The 19520-nt window shown below is 46.7% G+C and overlaps 2 protein-coding genes across 4 annotated transcripts in view; one reads left to right on the forward strand and one right to left on the reverse strand.

The window, feature by feature from the left end:
- Positions 1–1139: 1139 nt before the first annotated feature.
- On the reverse strand, positions 1140–6497 carry RXFP3 (relaxin family peptide receptor 3). Its single transcript, XM_083819264.1, has one exon. The coding sequence runs from the start codon at positions 6360–6362 to the stop codon at positions 5022–5024; it is 1341 nt and encodes a 446-aa protein (XP_083675390.1). The 5' UTR covers positions 6363–6497; the 3' UTR covers positions 1140–5021.
- A 6950-nt stretch (positions 6498–13447) lies between these two features.
- The window catches only part of ADAMTS12 (ADAM metallopeptidase with thrombospondin type 1 motif 12), a 171716-nt gene continuing 165643 nt past the window's right edge, over positions 13448–19520 (forward strand). The window contains exons 1-3 of one of the 3 annotated variants that reach the window (XM_083818568.1): positions 14280–14416; positions 18518–18644; positions 19158–19519. In XM_083818568.1, coding sequence (XP_083674694.1) covers positions 18635–18644; positions 19158–19519 — 372 coding nt within the window. In that variant the 5' untranslated portion in view covers positions 14280–14416; positions 18518–18634. Of the gene's footprint in view, positions 14417–18517; positions 18645–19157; position 19520 lie in introns of all 3 variants that reach the window. The other 2 variants (XM_083818567.1, XM_083818566.1) reach the window with 2 other exon arrangements.

Here is a 19520-nt window from a genome sequence, read left to right on the forward strand (position 1 = left end):
GAGGAATGTTAACTCATTAGCCCAAGAAAATGAGCTATCTTTATTTATTTTTATTTTTTTTTATTTTTTTCCCCAATCTGGTTAGTCTAAAGTGACTCACCTTAACTTTCTTTTAGCACTCCCTAAGGAGATAGGTCAGGGTTTCAAAAATTTTGCTTGATGAAAGAAATGTTTTCTGTCTCCAGCTGTTTCGTTGGGTTTGGGCATTGATCTTTGTTTGTTTGTTTTTCCCCCAATTTATTCTGGTGTCCTGTGAGTCTGTATCTTACACATAAGGTTTAGGGAATTACTGTGAGGCTACACACAAACATAGTCTGAGAAACCTGCCCATATGTGCAAATTCATATGGATTTGGAAGCATTTACTCTAATGAAAACAACTCTCTGCAACTAGGGAACATGTCTAAGGTGTGTTAGCAGCCACTCTTAGCAAAGGAATAAGTTAACTCACTGCCAAACCTTCTCTTGCAGACTTTGTTTTGATCACTGCTGCTGAGAGTGCACCTGGAGGGAGCTCTTATAACTGAGCAATCATGACAAAAAGGTATTTCCAATAGCCCCCTCTGGACGGCTTAATCAGAATTCTCTTTTGAAGCAAGAGAGAAATAACCCTCACTAAAAACTACCGACCAGGCTCCCACACTAATGCCCTTGAGCCGCACTGCACCCCTGCCGATGCCTGTTCAGCTCACAGATGTCTGTTACATCAGCTTTCTGTGCAGGCACCCGACTGAATAACCAAGTTGTAAGGCAGATGGTAGTGAAAAGGGTCGAATGGGACTGCATTGCTTTACTGCTGAAATGAGCGCCAAAATGATTCAAACATTTTCTACCAAAGAGGCATTTCAAAGGGAAACCTGGAAATGAGATGTGAGGTTGTTAACGTATTAAGAGCTTGGTTAGTTACTTGAGGGGTGTAGATATTTAAAAGTCCTTGAGCAATCAGATTTTGTGCCTCATCAGAATATCTGGGCTTTGCAGGTTCTCTCAGACTGTCACTAGATGTCAGTCTGCACCTTCGGGTTCCTGTCGCTCCTCAGCGATGTGCACTTCGAGCAGCACCCGAAGAGGAATCTCCAGCAGGACGAGACCCATAAAGAAAAAAAAAAAATCTCTCTTAAAGAACTCTGTGAGTATCGCTTTTTTTAAACACTTCAGCTGTGTTTATTTCAGTCCACGAAAAGGTGATTGTTACAAACGAACACACCAATATTTGGAGGAAACAGGAGCTTTTGAAGAGCGTTGCAACTTACAGATTACTTAGGAAAACCCACGATACCCTGTTGTTGCTGTGAAAACGTACTCTCAAGGCTGGAGCTGGAAAGACCCTCTGCTCTGGCCCCATGCCTGATGCTGTGCGCACAGCCAGTGCTCCCCGTGCCCAGGCTGGAGCCGCTGCCCACGCAACGCGGAGCCCAGATTTCATGCACGGATAGCTGGGACTCACAGCACACGTGAAGCAAAATTCCTCTCTGTTCGTGCACAGCCAGAGCCGTGCTCTTTGGCCACGCTGGACACACACTGACCGGCTACACAGCCTGAGCTGCAGGTCAGGCATAAACCAACCTCTGACCAATTGTGGATGAGTTGTGCCTCTTTCAAACACCGTATCTGTGACCTAGACCTGGTGGATCAGTGGCTTAAGAGAGAGTAGCCCTCTTAGTCCATAGTCCAGTCCCTCTCTACACAACCAGGATATTGTCTTAGTCAGGTGATTTGCCATATGTAAGGTTTTTACATCTTTTGTGATCAAGTATCTGAGGCTTCCTCTCATCATGACTATGATTTGTTCTGAACTATGGGTTGGTTTTCTGCCACAAAATAATGTGTACATCGACATCTACAAAAGCACACGGGTTTTGTCATGCTGAGCACCACAGAGGAGGTCTTTTAGGCAATTCACTATCTACTGAAATTCAAATCTATATTTCAGATACCTGGATAGTTTTCTATGTAATGCACAAGAGCATTAAAGCATTTGAGAATAGGAATTACAATCACAGCAAGCCAAATAAGAAGCTCTGCTGTTCAATAGCAAACACCAAGAAAAGAATCTGGCTTCAAGATCCATCCTCTCTTCTTAATTTAGGTGCTTTTTCCTGTTCTATGGAGATATGCTCAAGTCTGTCTGAGCCCTGGAGTTAGACGTTTGTGGCACACTTTTCTCACACAACAGTGTAGCTTTCTTCATCTGCTAGCACAGGTATTAGGGCTTTCTCCCAGAACACATAACACCCGAATGCACTTCTTACAAATCCTTTGACACATTAGACTGGTAGATTTATACAGCCAGAAAGCTCACAGGCTATGAGAGCTATCTCATCACGCATGGCATACTGAAACATTAATTGAACCAGAATCCGGAAGCAAGAATAAGCCTCTGATTATACAGCCAGGTTAATCATTTTCCTCTGGAAGGTGAAACCTGGGAGCCAGACCTGGATCCAATTTCTCTTCTGTGTTTATTCATACAAGGAAAAAATCTTGGTACTTCCTCTCTAGGGCTCATGCCCTATTTGTTATGCTGCAAAGTAGCACTCAGTTCACTTTCTGAACCACAACAGTGAGCACCTCATACATCTGGAAACTGTTTCAAGCCAGAGGATTCAAGCACATCGACAGAGAAGCCTGGAGATTCAGTCATTCCCCAGGGATACGGAAAGGAGCATCTCCCAGATTGTGGGCAGGAGCTTTGCCCACTGGAGCAGTACCTCAAAAGGGAAGAGGAAAGAGTATGATCTGCACACGCATTTGAAGGCAGGGCAGGAGAAGCATATTTAGAGAGAGATGCAGAGGGACAGGGAGAATGAGTCAAGTTTGCAGCCCCTCCTAACTTGGTGTGGCCTGGTACAGGGTGTCCTGTGCCAGAGTACCCCTTAGGGTACGCGCAGCAGCCAGTCCTGACTGCGGGATCCCCATGAAATGCAGAGGTGCTACAGACATAAGCAGATTTAGGCATGCTCAGGAGCACACTTCTAGGCACAAAAAATTTTACTGAAAAACTTTGAGTACCTACACACTTCAACTGGCAGTCCAGTCAGCATTTATGAACTTAGAGGGACGGTTGTACAGTACTTAAATGCTCAAGTTCTTCTGTGGATATATCTGATTTTTTCCCCCCCCAGAGTCTTTGCATCTTTATAAAGAAGTCCATCAGCTGCCAGCTCACTTCTGCTGTTCTTCTCCAGGCACCTTGCAAATCTCAGTATCTTCCCAGTTAGGAAGCACCCAAGGCTGTAGTAGAAGTCTCTGCTGACTTGAAAAAAGGAACGGCTTCTTGTTACAAGTAGCAGAACCAGCTGCTCCCAGATCAAACTGGAATTTTACAACAGGAGTTATTGGCATGTACAGTAAACCTAAAGGAGTCTGCAAAGCATAATTGCCACTAATGGCACTGCAATTTTCTCTGGACAGAAATAGCAAGTTTGTTCTGCATTTGTGCTTAGAGGTGACAAACAACCCTCTGCAGAAGCGCTTTTTTTCCTTAGCAGAGTCAGGCTGCAGGGGAGGGAGGTGGAAATAGAGAGGGCTTTTGAATATTGTATCAATATATTCATCCCACTTGCAGTTTTGGGTATTAATAAGCCTGTTTTGACAACAAAGCCAGAACTGTTGCATTTTTCCATCTTCTAAAAGAAATACTTCGACCTTCCCATTTAAAATCGTTTTCCTCATATTAAAAATATTTTAAAAAGGAAATCTATAACCTTACCATAAAAAGTTTCACAGCTTGAAATTACACTTTTTCATGCCCTTAAAAGTTCACTTCAGACCAATCCCGAATTATTTCCCAGCTGTTTCTCTGGAACACTGGATGGGACAGGCACTCCCCCTGCCCTTCTCCAGGGTGAGAGCTCCGAACTGCAGCCTCTAGGGCTCCTCACACCAGAGTATTTGAACTTGAATTAATCAAAACACTGGCAAGTATCAATGCAGACCCTTAACAAAGACTTTAGCAGAACACAAACCTTTGTGCTTGGCTTTAGCTGAACCAAGAAGTATCCTGGAGCAAACAGTTTGAAGTGGGTGCAATCTGTTTTTTCCTCTTTATTTACAATTGTGCTGGTCTCCTGCAGCGAGTTACCAAACAGTCTGATGCGCAAGGGCAGAGCCTGCAGCCTCCGTGCCCCTGGAGGGACACCCCACAAAGTTTGGGGCTGTGGGTTCTCCCCCAGCAGCGAGGCTGGGGGACACGATGCCAGGGGACATGGGGGTGTCACTCCCTCCCCTCCAAACCCAGGCAAAGCAACACCTCACCACAAAGCTGCAAGTCCTGCCCTGGGGTTTCTCCTTGGCTGTTCAGGTTGCTCTGTATCACGGCGGTAGCAGAGGGGACGAGGGAGATGGAAAAGCAGATGCTGCAAGGATCTGGAGGGGAGCACAACGCTCCTTGTCCCTTCTTTCCTGGGTGCTTAAGAGAAGGGAAAGGATCCGAGCCTGGACAAGCAGAAGCCTTGTACCCACATCCGCTGCCTGACGCCTGTGCCCTCACCGGAGCCTGGTGAGGGGTGACCATGGCCAGGCTGGCATCATTTGTGATGCCACACAGCAGCAAGAAAGCAACTCCACTCCTCCTCTCTGCCACAGAGGCACAGAGGGGCAGGAGAGATGCTGGCCCCTTGCTGGCTGTGCTGCTGGGCTGTGGGAGCACAGCCAGGTCTCCCCAGCCTCGCTTCATCCCACACGGCCCCGCACACCCGGCATCCGACCGTGTGCCCCCAGCCGGGGCTCCCACAGGAGCTAGGACAGGTGCAAGCACTAAAAAGCATCTCCTAGAGACACTCTGATCCCCAGTGCACCACAGGCACCTTCTCCTACTCCTGTTCTCCAGGCTGGGGGCAGGGGGAGGGATGACACACACTTGCGAGACGATTTCCACCAACAAGCCTCCAAGAACAGACAACCCCAGAAGGGCTTCTCTGCCCATCCCTCCTCCCCTCGTCCCTACCAGGCGTTCAGTGTCCCAGGGCCACATCCTGCGCAGACCCCACGGTCCCACCCCCGGGCCCCTCCCCAGCCATCTCAGCAGCGTTGCTCCGTGGAGGCAGCAGGCAGCATGTCGCAGCGGCTGCTGTACACCACCATCCCGGGCGGGTAGTAAGCCAGCTCCGGCTGCACCGCTGCAGCCGTGGAGGAAGCTGCGATGGGGTGTACGGGCACCAAGGTGTGCAGGGCCTGCTCCTCCTGCTCGGGCTTGGTGGTGTCGGTGAAAGGGCGCATGGTGGTGAGAGAAGGCGAGGTGATCCTCCAGAGGAGGCTCTTCAGTGCCTTGCGAAACTCCCTGCGCATGAGGCAGTAGAGGATGGGGTTGAGGCAGCTGTTGGAGTGCGCCAGGCACACGCTGATGGGGAAGAGGTACACCTGGGAGAGAAAGTACTCAGCGCTGAAGCGCACCACGTTGAGCTTGATGAGGATGCCCCACGTTGTCAGCGCTTGGTTGGGGAGCCAGCACAAGAAGAAAGACAGCACCACGATGGACACCGACTTAGTCACTTTGGAGCGGCGCTTGGTGCTGGGGCCGCTGCAGGTGCTGCCAACGTGCTTGTCGCTGATGAAGCGCACCAGGAGCAAGTAGCAGAGGCTGATGATGGCCAGTGGCAGCACAAAGCCCAGCAGCACCTTCTGGGTTTGGTACAGACCCAGCCAGAACTGGGCGTTGCTGCCTCGGCCCTCGGGGAACTTGACGAGGCAGAGCACATCATCAAAGACGGTGGCAGTGGTGGAAAAAATGGCTTGGGGCAGAGAAGCCAGGATGGCCGACAACCAAATGAGTGCGCAAAGCCACTTGGCAGAGCAGCAGCCACCCAGCGGGTCACCTCGCCGCTGGTTCTTCAAGGCTGAAGCCACGGAGCGGTACCGAGCCACGCTCATGGCAGTGAGGAAGAAGACGCTGGCATACATGTTCATGGCCGTCACGTAGGAGACGATCTTACACATCGCCTTGCCGAAGAGCCAGTTGAAGTCCAGCGCGTTCTCCACGGCCCAGAAGGGTAAGGTCAGCACAAACTGGAAGTCAGTCACCGCCAGGCTGGTCACGAAGAGGTTGATGGAGGACTTCCTCCAGCCTTGCTTGCTCTTCATCAGGTAGAGCACCAGCAGGTTGCCCACCAGACCCAGGGCGCACACCACCGAGTACACCAGGGAGATGACGATCCGCAGCACGTCGGAGCTGTCCCCCTGCATCCCATCGGCTCTCTCCAGGTTGATGTTCTTGAGGAGCTGCAGGAAAGCCGACGCGTTGCTCCTGTTGCCCATCGGGGCTCCCTCCAACCAGTCCAGCGCCGCGTCCCAGGGCTCCCCATCCGCTCCCTCCTTCATGCCGGCGGCTGCCGAGCAGGGACCGCGCTCGCAGGGCTCTCCCATCCCATGCTAGGGGAGGGACGGAGGGGAGAAGGGAGGGAAGAGAAGGCAGAGGGACGGCTCCGCGGCAGCGCTCCCCGTCCCCGGGAGCAGCACGGAGCGGGCAGCAGGGGCTGTGCGGGGCGGGCCGGGGGCGGCCGCCGCTGTTATATCCGCCCCGCGGGGCCGGGGCATGCGCGGCGGCGGCGGCGGAGCTCTCCCGGGTGCTGAGAGCGGCGCCCCCCCCCACCCCCCATCCCCCCCAAAAAAAACCCAACCCCAACCCCTCGTCCCCCGTCTCCCCCCGCCCCGGCTTTACGCGTCCCGCTTGGAGCCTTCGCCTGGGAAAAGCGGGCGGGAGGGGAGCGGGATGCGCGCCCCCGAGCCGGGGTGGTGCTCATCAACACCTCCCCCCCCCCCAAAAAAAAAAAAAAAAAAGTCTGCACGGTGTTTCAGGTCGTGAAGAAGCCCCCTGACCCCCTCTCTTTCGCAGCCGTCCCGCGGCGCTCTCCTCCGTCCCCAAAAGATCCGCCTGCGGGATGGGGACGGGCAAACCGCGGAGCCCCAAAATATCCCGAGCTGGGCATCCTGCCGATCCCCCCTCCTAGCCCCGGGGCGGCCCGGCGGTGCCCGTCCTCGACTTTCAGGTGCACGGGGCCGTGCGGCTGCCCCCAGCCCCGGGGAGGGCAGCGAAAGGTCCCGGAGCGGCTCCGGCCGCCGCCCGCCCGCCCGCAGGGGGCCCCGCAGCGCCGGCAGCCGCCGGGAGCCGCCCGTGCCTCGGCCCCCGGCTGCGATCCCTGCGAGACCCCCGAGGAAAAGGAGGCAGGAGGTGGGGAGAGGATCCGGGGCTTTCCTATCCCCACCTCCGGCTTTGAATGGACCGAAGCGAGGGCAGGTTTCGAGGGAGAAATGGATCCTGTGGGGGGGATTAAAGGAAGGTTTAACAGGCGGCTTTGTTTCTCCGTAGCCTCCAAGATGATTTGTTTGATGGAAGTTCCTGCACGGACACGGCCGTGTGCCATTTGTTGCCGGTGGTTCCACCCTTCCCTCTGCTTTCCAGCTGCGGTGACCCTGTGGAGGTACCAGCCAGCGGCAGTGCTAACGGGGAACGGGGGTAATCAGGAAGTTTTATGCATCATTTGTATGGCACATAATGAAGGAATAACTTCCTGGAGTCAGCAGTGTAATGCCATGGGAAGGCTTTGCCTCCAGAAGGCTTGCTGTGCTAAATGCGTTGGTACCAGGATGAAAGAAAATTTTGAAATAAAGTGCTTTCAAAAGGCTGGACACAGAGGGCCTTGCAAGACAGACCCCTGACATTTCCTCCCCACTTTCCTCCAAGTTACGGATTTCTTTCTAGGCTTGCATACCTCTTAATCACTGACCAGGGTTGCATTCAGGTAGTATTTTCAATAGTAGGGCATTAATATGCATCCCTTAGCCTGTTGAATGTCATCACTTTCTGACGTTCTCTCCCCCTGACTATGCCATGGTTGCAGTGAAACACAACAGCCCCACTGGTGCTGCACAGCAGACCACAAAAGTGCTGGCAGGACACAAGGTCGAGGATCTTTCTGCACCAGCAGTGCAACAACCGTAACAGACATAACCACAGTGACGGGACAGAGTGCAGAAGTGGATTTCTCTGGATTGAATTCTGCCCCATTCTGACCACATTGCTGCCTGTACACCCAGTTCTAAGCATTTTACTGGGAAAACTGCAGAAACCATGTCTTGCATGAATTTTTTTTTTTTTTTTATGTCGTGTGAATCTTCCCCTGCCCTGTGTATCTTGTTGGTACACTGTGGAGGCTGCACAGTAATAAAGATGCATCGGGGAGAGAGGAGGGAAACTGTACCGCACATACATTGCTTTTTCATTAGCCACCCAGAAAAAGCCACCAAGTGTGAACTGAGGTAGCTGGTGGGAATACTGGCAGTGGGTTTTGAAATCAGGGCTGCAAGCACGGGTTGCTTGTCCAGGTTTTTTGCTCATGTTCTGGCCACCAGACAGGCTTTCCAGTCTCCACTGGTTTGTCTTTTTCTTTCGTCATTCTTCACCTCAGAGAAGAAGTTTTAGAGGTAGGTAAAGGAACTTGCTAAAGCTAGATGAATAATAAATGAAATATTCACTGAATAATTTACTCATCACATCATCAGAACATTTCTGTAGCTGGAAAAATGTTTAAAAAAGTCACCAGATTTTTTTAAAAACTATTGCAAAATTCATCAGATACATTACCTAATGATTATTATTCTGGGAAATATTATTTTCCACTTGTTCCATGTCAATGCAGCAATGCTGCTAAAGACTTGTTGCAATGTGAAACTTCCTGGAGTCTTCCCTTCATCAAAGTGCCAGTGCAACTTGTGTTACTGGCTCAGTCTTTTTGACAACCCCAAAATCTTGATGGGCGTAAGCTTTAGAGGAGAGTTCTGGCAATAACAGAAATAGGGTCTGGTTTGCTTGCTTCTGAAACCTCAAGCGGATCCTTTAGAGTTTTTGGAGAGGCATTTTGGTGTTTATTTAATACTGTGCTAAAAGAACCCATTGGGCTAGCTTGGCTTGCTTGACTTCAGATAGCATCTATCTACAGAGTAAACTTGGAAAGCTTGCACCAGCTCACACCAACAGCAACCGCTCCCTTGTATCAGTGATAAATGTGCGCCTGCATGCATTTCCCAAATTGCATTAATAGTGTTTCAGATAAACATGCCAAATACACATTCGCTGAAAATGATAATTTTCATACAGTTCACCCTGCCCTGGCGGATCCATGTCATTTTTTGCTTCCTTTACAAAGCTCTTACAAAAACAAAGGATTGATTATGATTACAGCAGTGACTGAAGCAGCTGTATGCTGTTCAGAAACTTTTTTATCAAGGGAGATGGGGCTTTGTTTTCAGTATGACAGCCTCTATTTAATTTTTATTTTTTAGCTTAAAGCACGTTTTTGAAATATTTCAATATTTCAATATTTTGAAATATTGAATATATTTGAAATATTGAATATTTTGAAATATTGTATTATTATTTCAAACACAGAAACATTCCAAATGGGACTATTTCTTAGGGCAAAGTATTTTTTTTTCTATTCGACATACTGAAAAAAAAGACTGGTAATGGTAAAGGTCTTGAATGGATTTCATTACAAAGAGTTATTAATGTGTTACTTAGATGGGCTTGACATTATTCTTAAATGTTACCTTCTTGCCAAAGGATACTGTTTTATGAATAATTCTTTTTATGGCATTTTCTTCTAATTAAAACACCTTTTTTTTTTTTTAATTTGACCAGGAGGCAGAAAGGGAAATAGAGGGAAATAGGAAAAATGAAAGGACACTTCATACTTATTTATTTTCTCAGTTCTAATTTCTAGAACTCATATGGTCTCATATTGGCTTTTTATGAGCTCGTGGCTATGATCTCATGATTTTGATTATATTCAGATAGTGAACTGTTACAGTCTGAACTGGGTTTTACAGCTCTGCTTTCTACATCCTGACAGTGAAGATTTGGTGCAATTTGGTGTGTATACAGCATGGGAAGGCTTTCACAGTAATTCTTTTCTTAAAAGTGTAGAAGGAAATATAAGCAGGTTTTCATTACAGAACCTGGTTAGATAACACAGTCATCATGACCAGAGGAAAACATGATCAATAAACTTCACAGAATAGACATGTTCTCCAGAAAGCGTTATTTAAACCTAGATATAAATTTTAATTTAAAAAAAAATAAAAATCATCTTAACATCCTCTCGTCATCTGCTTTCTATGTACATCACTAAGAACATATTTTCCTGACACTAATTTTCATAGAAAGTTAATTTCAAAGTGACCTGTTGCTTCACAAGCTTGCTTCAAAATTGTTAATACGGATAGTAAGATCAAATGAGCTTTTAAGTTTACATGAAAGGGATCATTTTGTGAATTATCTGACCAATTACAAATAACAACCCAAGTCTGAACACTCATCAGGATTCTGAATGTAAGCATCCCAAAAATCTCATGTAATGGAACCACGTAGTACTTTAGAGTTTGCTTCGCTCTGTTGTTGGAACCTATCCACAGACATGCCATAAGTGGAATGTAAGCAGATATTTTTTGCATGAGTAACTTATGAAATTCCAAAAATCTTTAAAGACTAGAACTGAAATGGAAAGTGAGAGATCCAACACTGTTTTCATCTCAATTACCAGAAGTTAGCTGGGTGAAGAGACTGTGACTCTAAATGAAAAAGCATGAAAAAGATTTTTTTAAAAAAACGTACTTACAAACTTCCTTCTAAGTATGTCTCCAAAAAAAGGAACAGATGCACAATAATTACTCACCAATCTTTCCACCAGAGTCTTTGGGATTCAGAGTCATTCCCTTTCAGTTCATTTCTCTGCTAATACTTCGTAGTTTTAACATGGCCCACCACTTCACATGTGATTTCTCTCCTTAACATTTCCCGTCCAAGGAAATTGTTAAGCCGCCTGCACAGTTAACAGACAGCCAGGTCCAAATGGTGCTTCACCTTGCATATGGCAGAAGGGGATTCATCTTTCTCCAGGGGCATCTTTTCTATCTACTGAATGGAGGAGTGACAACCAAGCACGTATTAGACGCCTTTTAGATCTTTAAACTGTGGGCAGGAGACTTTCATTCCCAGTGAAGCAGAATTTCTCTCACTGTTTTCAGGTGAGCTTCATTTTTTTTGCAACTCCTTAATATCAGATCATGTCATTTATGTTGTAGTTCCTCACCAATCATAACCACTGCATTTCTGTCCCTCTGCACACGTTTATACAAGTACACAAAGTATTACACACTTTTCTTTTACCTCTGGTCTTCAGGTCTACATAAGGAAATTTAAAAAGTTTCAGATATGGGTGGTTTGACAGTGTCTCTTGATCACAAATCTTGTTTTTGTTGTTTTTTTTTGTTGTTGTTGTTGTTTTTTGTTTGTTTGTTTTGTTTGTTTTTTCCTGATCTCCATTCAATAAATATAGAGGATTTTCTGTGTTGAGCTGCAGTTTCTGAACTGCAATACCTTTGCTGCCACAAGAACACTGCTGATGTGGTGGTGTATTCTTTTCCTTTTTGTAAATGAAGTCGAATTATAAAAATAAAAACAGCCCGAACATTCACAAAAGGTTCCAAAAACTCAGGTTATGCCTCTTTTGGAAAAGGAGGCAACTAATTAATTCCTTATCATTAGATTTTAACTATTTCTTGTGAATGACTACATGGTTTAATATATAAGTATTTTATTTTCATAGCCCACAAATGCTCTCCTAAATCAGGCCTGTACTGGGAAGACAGAGTGCCATAAAGTCAGTGCATTTAAGTAGCTGGCCTCAGTATGTCTGCAGAGCACCTAAGCGCTTTCTAGTTGTGCCACTGCTTCACATTTTAAATGTAGGGAACTGTGTCGGCTAGCACCACTGCAGCTCTTAAGCAGGAATCCTACTGACCCCGGCATATTTTCTAACACTACACCCAGTGAATCATTTCTGGTGTGTGTGTGTGTGTGGAAGCTGGCAGAAAGCCCAGGGAATTATAGAGATTTTGGTTCAGATTCCCACAGTTGTTTTTCTCCATTCTGTATGGCTTTTACTTCTACAATTTTCAGTCATTAACAACAACAACAAAAAATCAGAACAAAACACCCACATTTCCACAAACCCTCTAGAGTTCCTTAAGCCATTATTTCTTCAATATATCCTGATTTTTTTTTTCTTTCTCTCATGTGATGCTGTCTGGAGAAGAGGTATCAGGGAAGAAAGCAGGAAAGAGCAGGTTGAGAGAGTTAGTCCAGAATGAGAAACTTTGTAGTTTCAGAAAAAAGGCAGGAAAAACATCTCATGCTTCAAGAGAATTATGGGCAATGGGAATTAACTTGTCCTGCTGAGAAGGAAGCCAAGATATGGTCCTGCATAAAATACTAGTTGTATCACTGCATACACACTGAACAGCTACCCAAAAGATGACGGGAAGCTGAAGCAAATAGTTACATGCCTCGCACAGAAGGACTGCTTTTCTGATTGCCTTCAAGAAACGAGCAGTTTGTAAACATATGCCAATCCCTTGAACTTTCATCCCCCCTTTCCAGTGCTCCTAGTCTGTTCTGTTCATTTTAACATTTTCCTTTTTATTCTATTTACCATAGATATCTCATATTTATTTAAATTTCAAATTTATTTTAAATATTTTAATTTTTAAACTTCAAGTATTAAATATTATATCAATTATTAAATTATATATTATATCAATTTCAGGTCACACTTGGCTTTAAATTAATGTCAGGGATGTACTGGTAAAGATCTAAACAAACTACATCTTCCAGTGTCACAGAAGCGTCTATTGCCCAATATGTGACTAGACTATTCAAAGAATCCTAACAGTAAGCACATCAGGAAACTTGTCACTGTAAAGTGCAAGATAACATTACTCATATGCAAAACATATGGACAGCTGTATCAAAATAAACACCTTGCAATGAACAAATCTTCTTTTGGTAAGTATTGTTGGATATCAATATTACACAAAATCACCCTCTTCTTCATAGTTTGTGTCACTCCATTAGCTAGATGAGAGCACATTATGACTCATGAATCAAATATCACTACTCTTTTATAAATATGTTTTATTTCTGGAGCTATCATGTCCCAAGCCTGGGAGAAGCCACATTTCTAACTCATTTAGAAATCTTTGGATTTTTAACTCTTTCATGCATTTTCATTCTCTGGAGTTTGAGAGTTCTCCTCAGTTAATGCAAGAATCTTCCCCTTTGGGAAAGCCTGAAGAATGTCCATCATGATGTCCAGATTGTCACGAAATGATCAGAGAAACACATGGGATGGCCAGTTTTAAGCAGGGGGCTACTGAGGAACCCACTATCAGTTTCTCTACAACTATCTGAAAGGAAGGTGTGGGGAGCCAGGGGTCGGCCTCTTCTCACAGATAACTAGTGATAGGACTAGAGGGAATGGCTTCAAGTTGCACCAGGGAGGTTCAGGTTGGAAATTAGGAGACATTTCTTCTCAGAAAGAGCGGTCAGGCATTGGAACAGGTTTGCCCAGTGAAGTGGTGGAGTCACTGTGTCTGGGGGTGTTCAAGGAGAGGTTGGACGTGGTGCTTAGGGACATGGTTTAGTGGGTGACATTGGTGGTTGGGGGATGGTTGGACCAGATGATCTTGGAGGTCTTTTCCAAACTTAGTGATTCTATTATTCGATTCTATGACAGCATCAAAATGGTGCCATGTGTGAGCATCTATAGCTACCTGCAGAACAACGTGTGTGGGCTGGTACTGAGGCTGAGTTTAGTGATCTATGGTGACGAGTACACAGTGCCCAGCTAAAGGTGTAACTGACGAGGTGATTGCAAACTTTATCTACAAAGAACCTGTGGGGTGACGTTTGGAATTAGCCCCAGCACGGTAACACACCCTGAAAACACAGCAATACAGGGGGAAGCAGCCTGGAGGCCGCGTAATGGCCGCTCCGTGTCAGGGGCTGCAGACGCCAGCTGGGCCCTACGCAGCCTTTGACCTCAGGCGGGTCGACGCCTCGCTTCTTCGGCGGCCAACACCTCGACCACCGGCGTGTCCCGAGCACCTTGGCGGTGTGAGCGGGGTCCCGCTGTGGGGCCGGGGAAACGAGGCAGAGGAAGGGAGGGCGGAGGGGAGCGGCAGCCCCCGCCTCGCTGCCCGCCCGGTTCGCTCCTCTCCCTTGGGGCGCCTTAACCCCGGCGGCTCCGAGGCGGGGGCTCCCGGCAGCGGCTTCCCGCAGCGTCTCCCTTCCCTTCCCTCCCACCCCACCCCGGCCCTCCTTCCTCCGCCGGCAGAAATCAGACACCGGGCCGGCCCCGCGCAGCCCTTCGGGGGAGCGGCGCCGGAGTGCGGGCGGTGCCGGGAGGCCGCCGCTGCCCGGCCATGCCGCGGCCCGGCTGAGGCGTCCCCGGAGCTCGCCGCCCGCACCATGCCATGTGTCCCGCGGAGCCGAGCGGCGAGCGGCTCCTTCTGGCTCCTCGTCCTCCACGTCCCGGCGCTCTGCGGGGCGGGCGGGTCTCCTTTCCCCGACGGGAGGCAAGGTCAGCGGTACGCGGGCGGCGGTAGGGGGAGAGCGAGGGAGGGAGGGAAGGAGGGTGGCCGGGGAGGGCTCCCCGCCGGGCAGCCCGGCTCCGGGTTTGTTTCCCGCAGGACCGAGTAGCTGTTTCCCGGTGTTATTCACTCAGGGGAGACTGAAATCTCCGGTGTGTTAGCCCCCGCCGAGGCTTTGCTGCTACTACGCTGTGGTGGAGCGTGAGCTCCACGTCCAGTGCTTCTGTGCCTTCCTGCTGCTTTTTGGAAGTCCTTAACTTGTGCTCTGCAAAGGCACCGCCAAATCCTTTTCTTTTTTCCTTCCTAGCATCTCTCTAAACACCAGTATCGTTTCTCACTGCTGAACTGAACAGCACAAACTACAAAGGGTTGGTATTCCTGGGATATAAAATAAACTCTTTGAGTTATTCCTGTTCATCAAAGACAGCATGTTAAGGCTGAGGGCTCCCGTGCTGGAGGAGCCTCCTACCGACCACTCCCTGCATGTTGGGCTGCTTCTTCAGGTGGCTTAACTTTACTGCACCCTTTTACAGCAACTGGACGTCCAGCTAGGGTAGTGTAACATAAATTTTATGCTGTTGCCTGTTTAAGGAGCATTAAGAGAAGCAGTTCCCAAGACAGGAAAATCATGAGTAGCTGGAAGACTCTGCCAAGTGGTCGAAGGCTTGAAAATGTAGGAGGAATTTTTGCTTTCGGAAAACCTTCCCGATCTAATCGACAGCTGTGGTGCAGTCAGTGGGAGAGCCTGAGAACAGAGGAGGAAGTCTTCTGTGCCCCTCAGAGAGAGTGGAAAGGAAAAGTGTTTAAATAAGCTGCTTGGAAAATGAGCAACAATTATCCTGAAGTTAGTTTACACAGAATACATTTAGAGTGAATGAATACAATCATTGCGTTTCTGTGACACTTAAGAGGGACGGGACAGGGATAGCAGTGTTAGCACATATAGCTGTTTATTTGCCAGGTATTTGGAAATGGATGTAGAATTAATTTCGTTTTCTAAGCACAGCATTTTCTAAGCTTTGTCTAGAGGGACAATTCAGCTTTTTTTTTTTTTTTTTCAGAGGAAGACTGAATGCAACGTTAAGTGTGAAACATTCAATGGTCAGGACTAAAACTAATGTCTAGCACAGCTGTTAAGTGTCAGTCTTCACTCAGCATCCACAGTGAGTGTGGCTGGTCAGAGAGTTAAACATTGCTAAATGTCTAAGGCCTCTTTGAGTGGCTGATCCCCAGGATGGGTCTTTTCAGCTCAGGGGTGTTTTGTGGGTACAGAGCCATTCTTTGGCTTGGGAAGACATCTGACAGCAGTGAGCAACACTAGTGCTTACCCTCGTGATCATTTGGAAAGAAGCCAGATGGTCTGAGGAGCAGATGCAGATGAACTGCAAGGATGAAGTTGAAACAATGGCAAGTGATGATGTGTCACGTTTTAAAGGAATTTTGTCAGGAAAAAAAAGCTTTCCGTCTAGAAGGAGTTATGCACTTCCTGTCATGTGTGACAGATTGTGAATGTTTTTCTCTTTATCCTAGTTTATCCGCTCTGTATACAGCAGTTCTTAATATAGGCAGTACTCTGCCATGTGTTGTGCATTTGAATCCACACAGGAGTGGTACAGACAGCAGTGGTTTTAAATATTATCAGATGTTTGTCAAGTCACAGAATTGGCAGGGTCTGCAGGGGGTGTTTCTCAAAGGAGCTGAGCAATTCTTAGATTTCTTAAGCAAGCCCCAAGGGCCTGGGGCTTGCTCGCCAACCTTGCTAGTCCATCTGTCCAGAAGGGCCCATTCAAGCACTGTGGTTCCGAGGCAAAGCACAGACTGAATGTGTCTTTCTTAATGTGAAGTTACAGCCATGCTTAGGGCGCCAATGCAAGCCAGTGTGCTCAGATTGCAGTTGTGGAAGGCAAAGTGGTGTCCACATCGAAGCTCCGAAGCATCCCTGGGGAGTCTTCCCTTTCCTAGCATACAAATCCCAAGCAGGGCCACTTGACAGGTAGGGCTTTTGTGGAGAATGCGAAGAACACCCTGCCATGCCAGCCGCATGCCAGCCCCGAAGATCATCACTGGCACCAAGATGCATTTCCTCTATTCTGTGTTTGCTGGCACTAAGTTTTATGTTAGCCTGTAGTGTTTTAATGTGTATTAATTGCTACTGTAGGATGTTTGAGGAAGTCAATATTGATGAACACAGCCATTATTCTTGTGCAGAGAGACTGCATGTGTTAAGTTATTCTCTCTGTTGCCGCTTCCTTTTTGTTGAGTGCTCTTCTTTCCTAGGAAAGCAGAAAGGTATTATCAAAATTGTACCTCCTGTCTTGGTTTCAAACTCTTATCTCCAGCTAGAAAGGTCAAGTGGTATGTTAGGCTTAACATGGAGCTCAGTTAATTCTTTTAATATTGATGGGATTGCCTTTGCTAATATTGATAATGATAACTTGCAGAAATATCTTTACCCTCATCTTGTTAAACTTCATTGTGTTGTAATCTTATTCCCTCCGGTCTTTTGCAGACTTTTTAATAATTCATTTCTGCGGTTATATTACAGTATAATATTATTTCAGCATAATTCCACTCTCCAGTGACTAACATTTAGAAAAGAGTACTGAAAGGGTGGGTGGAAGAAGTTAGACTTCTCTGCTTTGATAATCTTGGTGTCACCAGATGCTTAGGCACTGTTTTCAGTTTTACCAATGATGTCTAAATTGCCTTGACCTCTACACACTAATTACTGTAGCGCTGAAATAAAAAACTTCCTCAAACAATTTGAAGTCCAAAACCACAAGCCTTTGGTCTTGCATGGAGTTTAACACTTAAGCCATAACAAAAATGCTCAAGACATCAAGCAAAGTTGTATTGCCCAGTGGAAAGTAAGATTTCCTTCAGGGTTTTAATTAGATTGTTCCATAAACTGGGCTGAAAAATGGGGAAATGAGGGCCTGGTCTATCAGCATTCTCTGTAACCCAGCCTTTGCTAGCATAGTATGTGACATGGAGGGAAATACCCAGAAGTTTTGTAATGTAGCTTCTTCAGGTAAGATGTTTTCGGGGGGTTTCTCCTCTAGAGAGGAGAGGTTTCCTCTGGAGGTTTCCCCCTAAACTTTGAGGAAGGGAGGGCCTCAGTGTAGCTTCTGCTGCTAAATTGTCAGGCAGCAGGCGCTTGCTGTGCTGTCAACCCGCTGTGTAAACTCCAGACAGGAATGTGTGGATGGAGTTTTCAACCTCTCAGTCCCCACCATGCTGATGCGGACAAGGGCAGGAGGCATCTCTCAGTATTTGCGGTAGGTGTGAGTCTTCCTCTTGGCAAGACCTGCAGCTGTGGAGATCTAAGAGCCCACTGCAGTAGGTTAACCTGTGAAGGCACAAATTCATTGTAGGCTGCTGGGAAGACTTGCATACGAAGAAATCTATTGTATGGGAGAGTGGTAAGCTTGCTTCTGGAATAAAAGATGCTGTTGAGACAAGGCCAAATTGCTAATGTAGTTTAGTTTATGTGCTGGGAAGTGTGATGTGTGTTTGCTTGTTTTTTGACTGGGACTGTTTCACTGCACGTGTCTGAAGTGCCCACAGCCTGAGGACGCACAAGCAGTAGTGTCCCGTACTGCAGCTGATGGGAACGGAGAAGCTATGTTCCTTCCCAAAGGCGATGAATCCAGACTGATAATGTGTCTGGGCATGATTTATCCTGTGTGGCTTTGAAGGTGCAGTCAGTGGAGAGATGTGTTTCTAGAAGGATTGCCTTATCAGTCGTTGGGAGGAGTAAATTGCTGTGAAAAGCTTATGGAGCAGGTTAACTGCTTTGTTAACCAGCTTAATTAATGAATGAGATGTAATCATTTCATGTATAAGCAGCTGAGGCTTTGGAAATAGAGATCAGCCCTAGGAAAGGAGGAATTGAAATGACATGTATCCTCACACTTTCTTTTTGATGAAATATGTTCAGTCTGTGATTTCTTGGGCTGAAATCAAGTATGCCAGCTGAAGATCTGGCCTTTAGGGTATGAGTTCTTAGGGGCTGTGTCTTACATGGGTTTGTTATTTGCTTGGGGCTTTTGAGTTTTACACTTTTTTTTTTTTTTTTAAATCGGTGACAGGTGTTCTGTGGCAAGAGACAAGAATGCCAGCAATGCTTTAATTCCCTGGTAGATCCTGATTTCTTCCTCTTCTAGATTCTGACAAGGTGTCCAATCTTATCCTGGTTGGAAAACCTTATGCAAAATGGTACATTTACTTTATTCTCTTTCAAAACCACTCTATAAAATTCCCTCTGCTGCAGCATCTGCTAAAGCTGATGCTACTGACCACCAAGCTGCTTAGAATTATTTTCTTTCATTTTTGTATGTGTATTTGTAAGGCTCTGTCTCCTCCTTCAGGTGGTCAGCTTTCTGAATGTGTGGGGATCTTCTCCCTGATCAGAGCCTAGTGTGCTTAGTTGAAAGACAGTGTTGCTAGTTCTTGTGGGATTGGGAATGGGGAGAGTCAATACTTGATTTGCATGGTGACAAAATAATTAAAAAGGAGAATGTTCAAATTCTAAAATGTGTTGTGATTGGAGAGTAGAAAGTCCAAGTAAGGACTGTATTGCAAAGTGGTCTGTGTACTGTCTGCCATTGTGCCAGTAGGATTGTGTGGTGAACTTCTGTCACTCTCAAGTTTTCCTTTAAATCACACAGCCTCTGAACAGGCTAGCACTTACCCTAGTTTTGCTTCTTTTCTTTTTCCCCTTCCTCTCAGAGCAATTTGTCAAGACACTGCAAGAATACCACGTGGTTGATCCAGCAAGAGTAGATGCAAGTGGGCATTTTGTTTCTTTTAATTTACACCACCACATCTCAAACACGAAGAAGAAGAGAGATCTCAGCAAAAAAGGAAATGCGGTGTATTATAAAATTAACCACAAGGAGAAGGATCTGTTTTTCAACTTGACTGCCCACATGGGATTTCTTTCCCACAACTACATAGTAGAGAAGAGACGTGGCAACCATACTAGTGCAAAGATTGCAACTCACTCAGGCGTTCATTGCCACTTCATTGGCACAGTGTTGCAGCCAGGTTCTGGGAGCGGGACAGCAGCAATCAGCACGTGCAGCGGCCTGG

This window comes from Anser anser (genome assembly GCF_964211835.1).
Source record: "Anser anser genome assembly, chromosome: Z".
NCBI classification, from domain to species: domain Eukaryota; kingdom Metazoa; phylum Chordata; class Aves; order Anseriformes; family Anatidae; genus Anser; species Anser anser.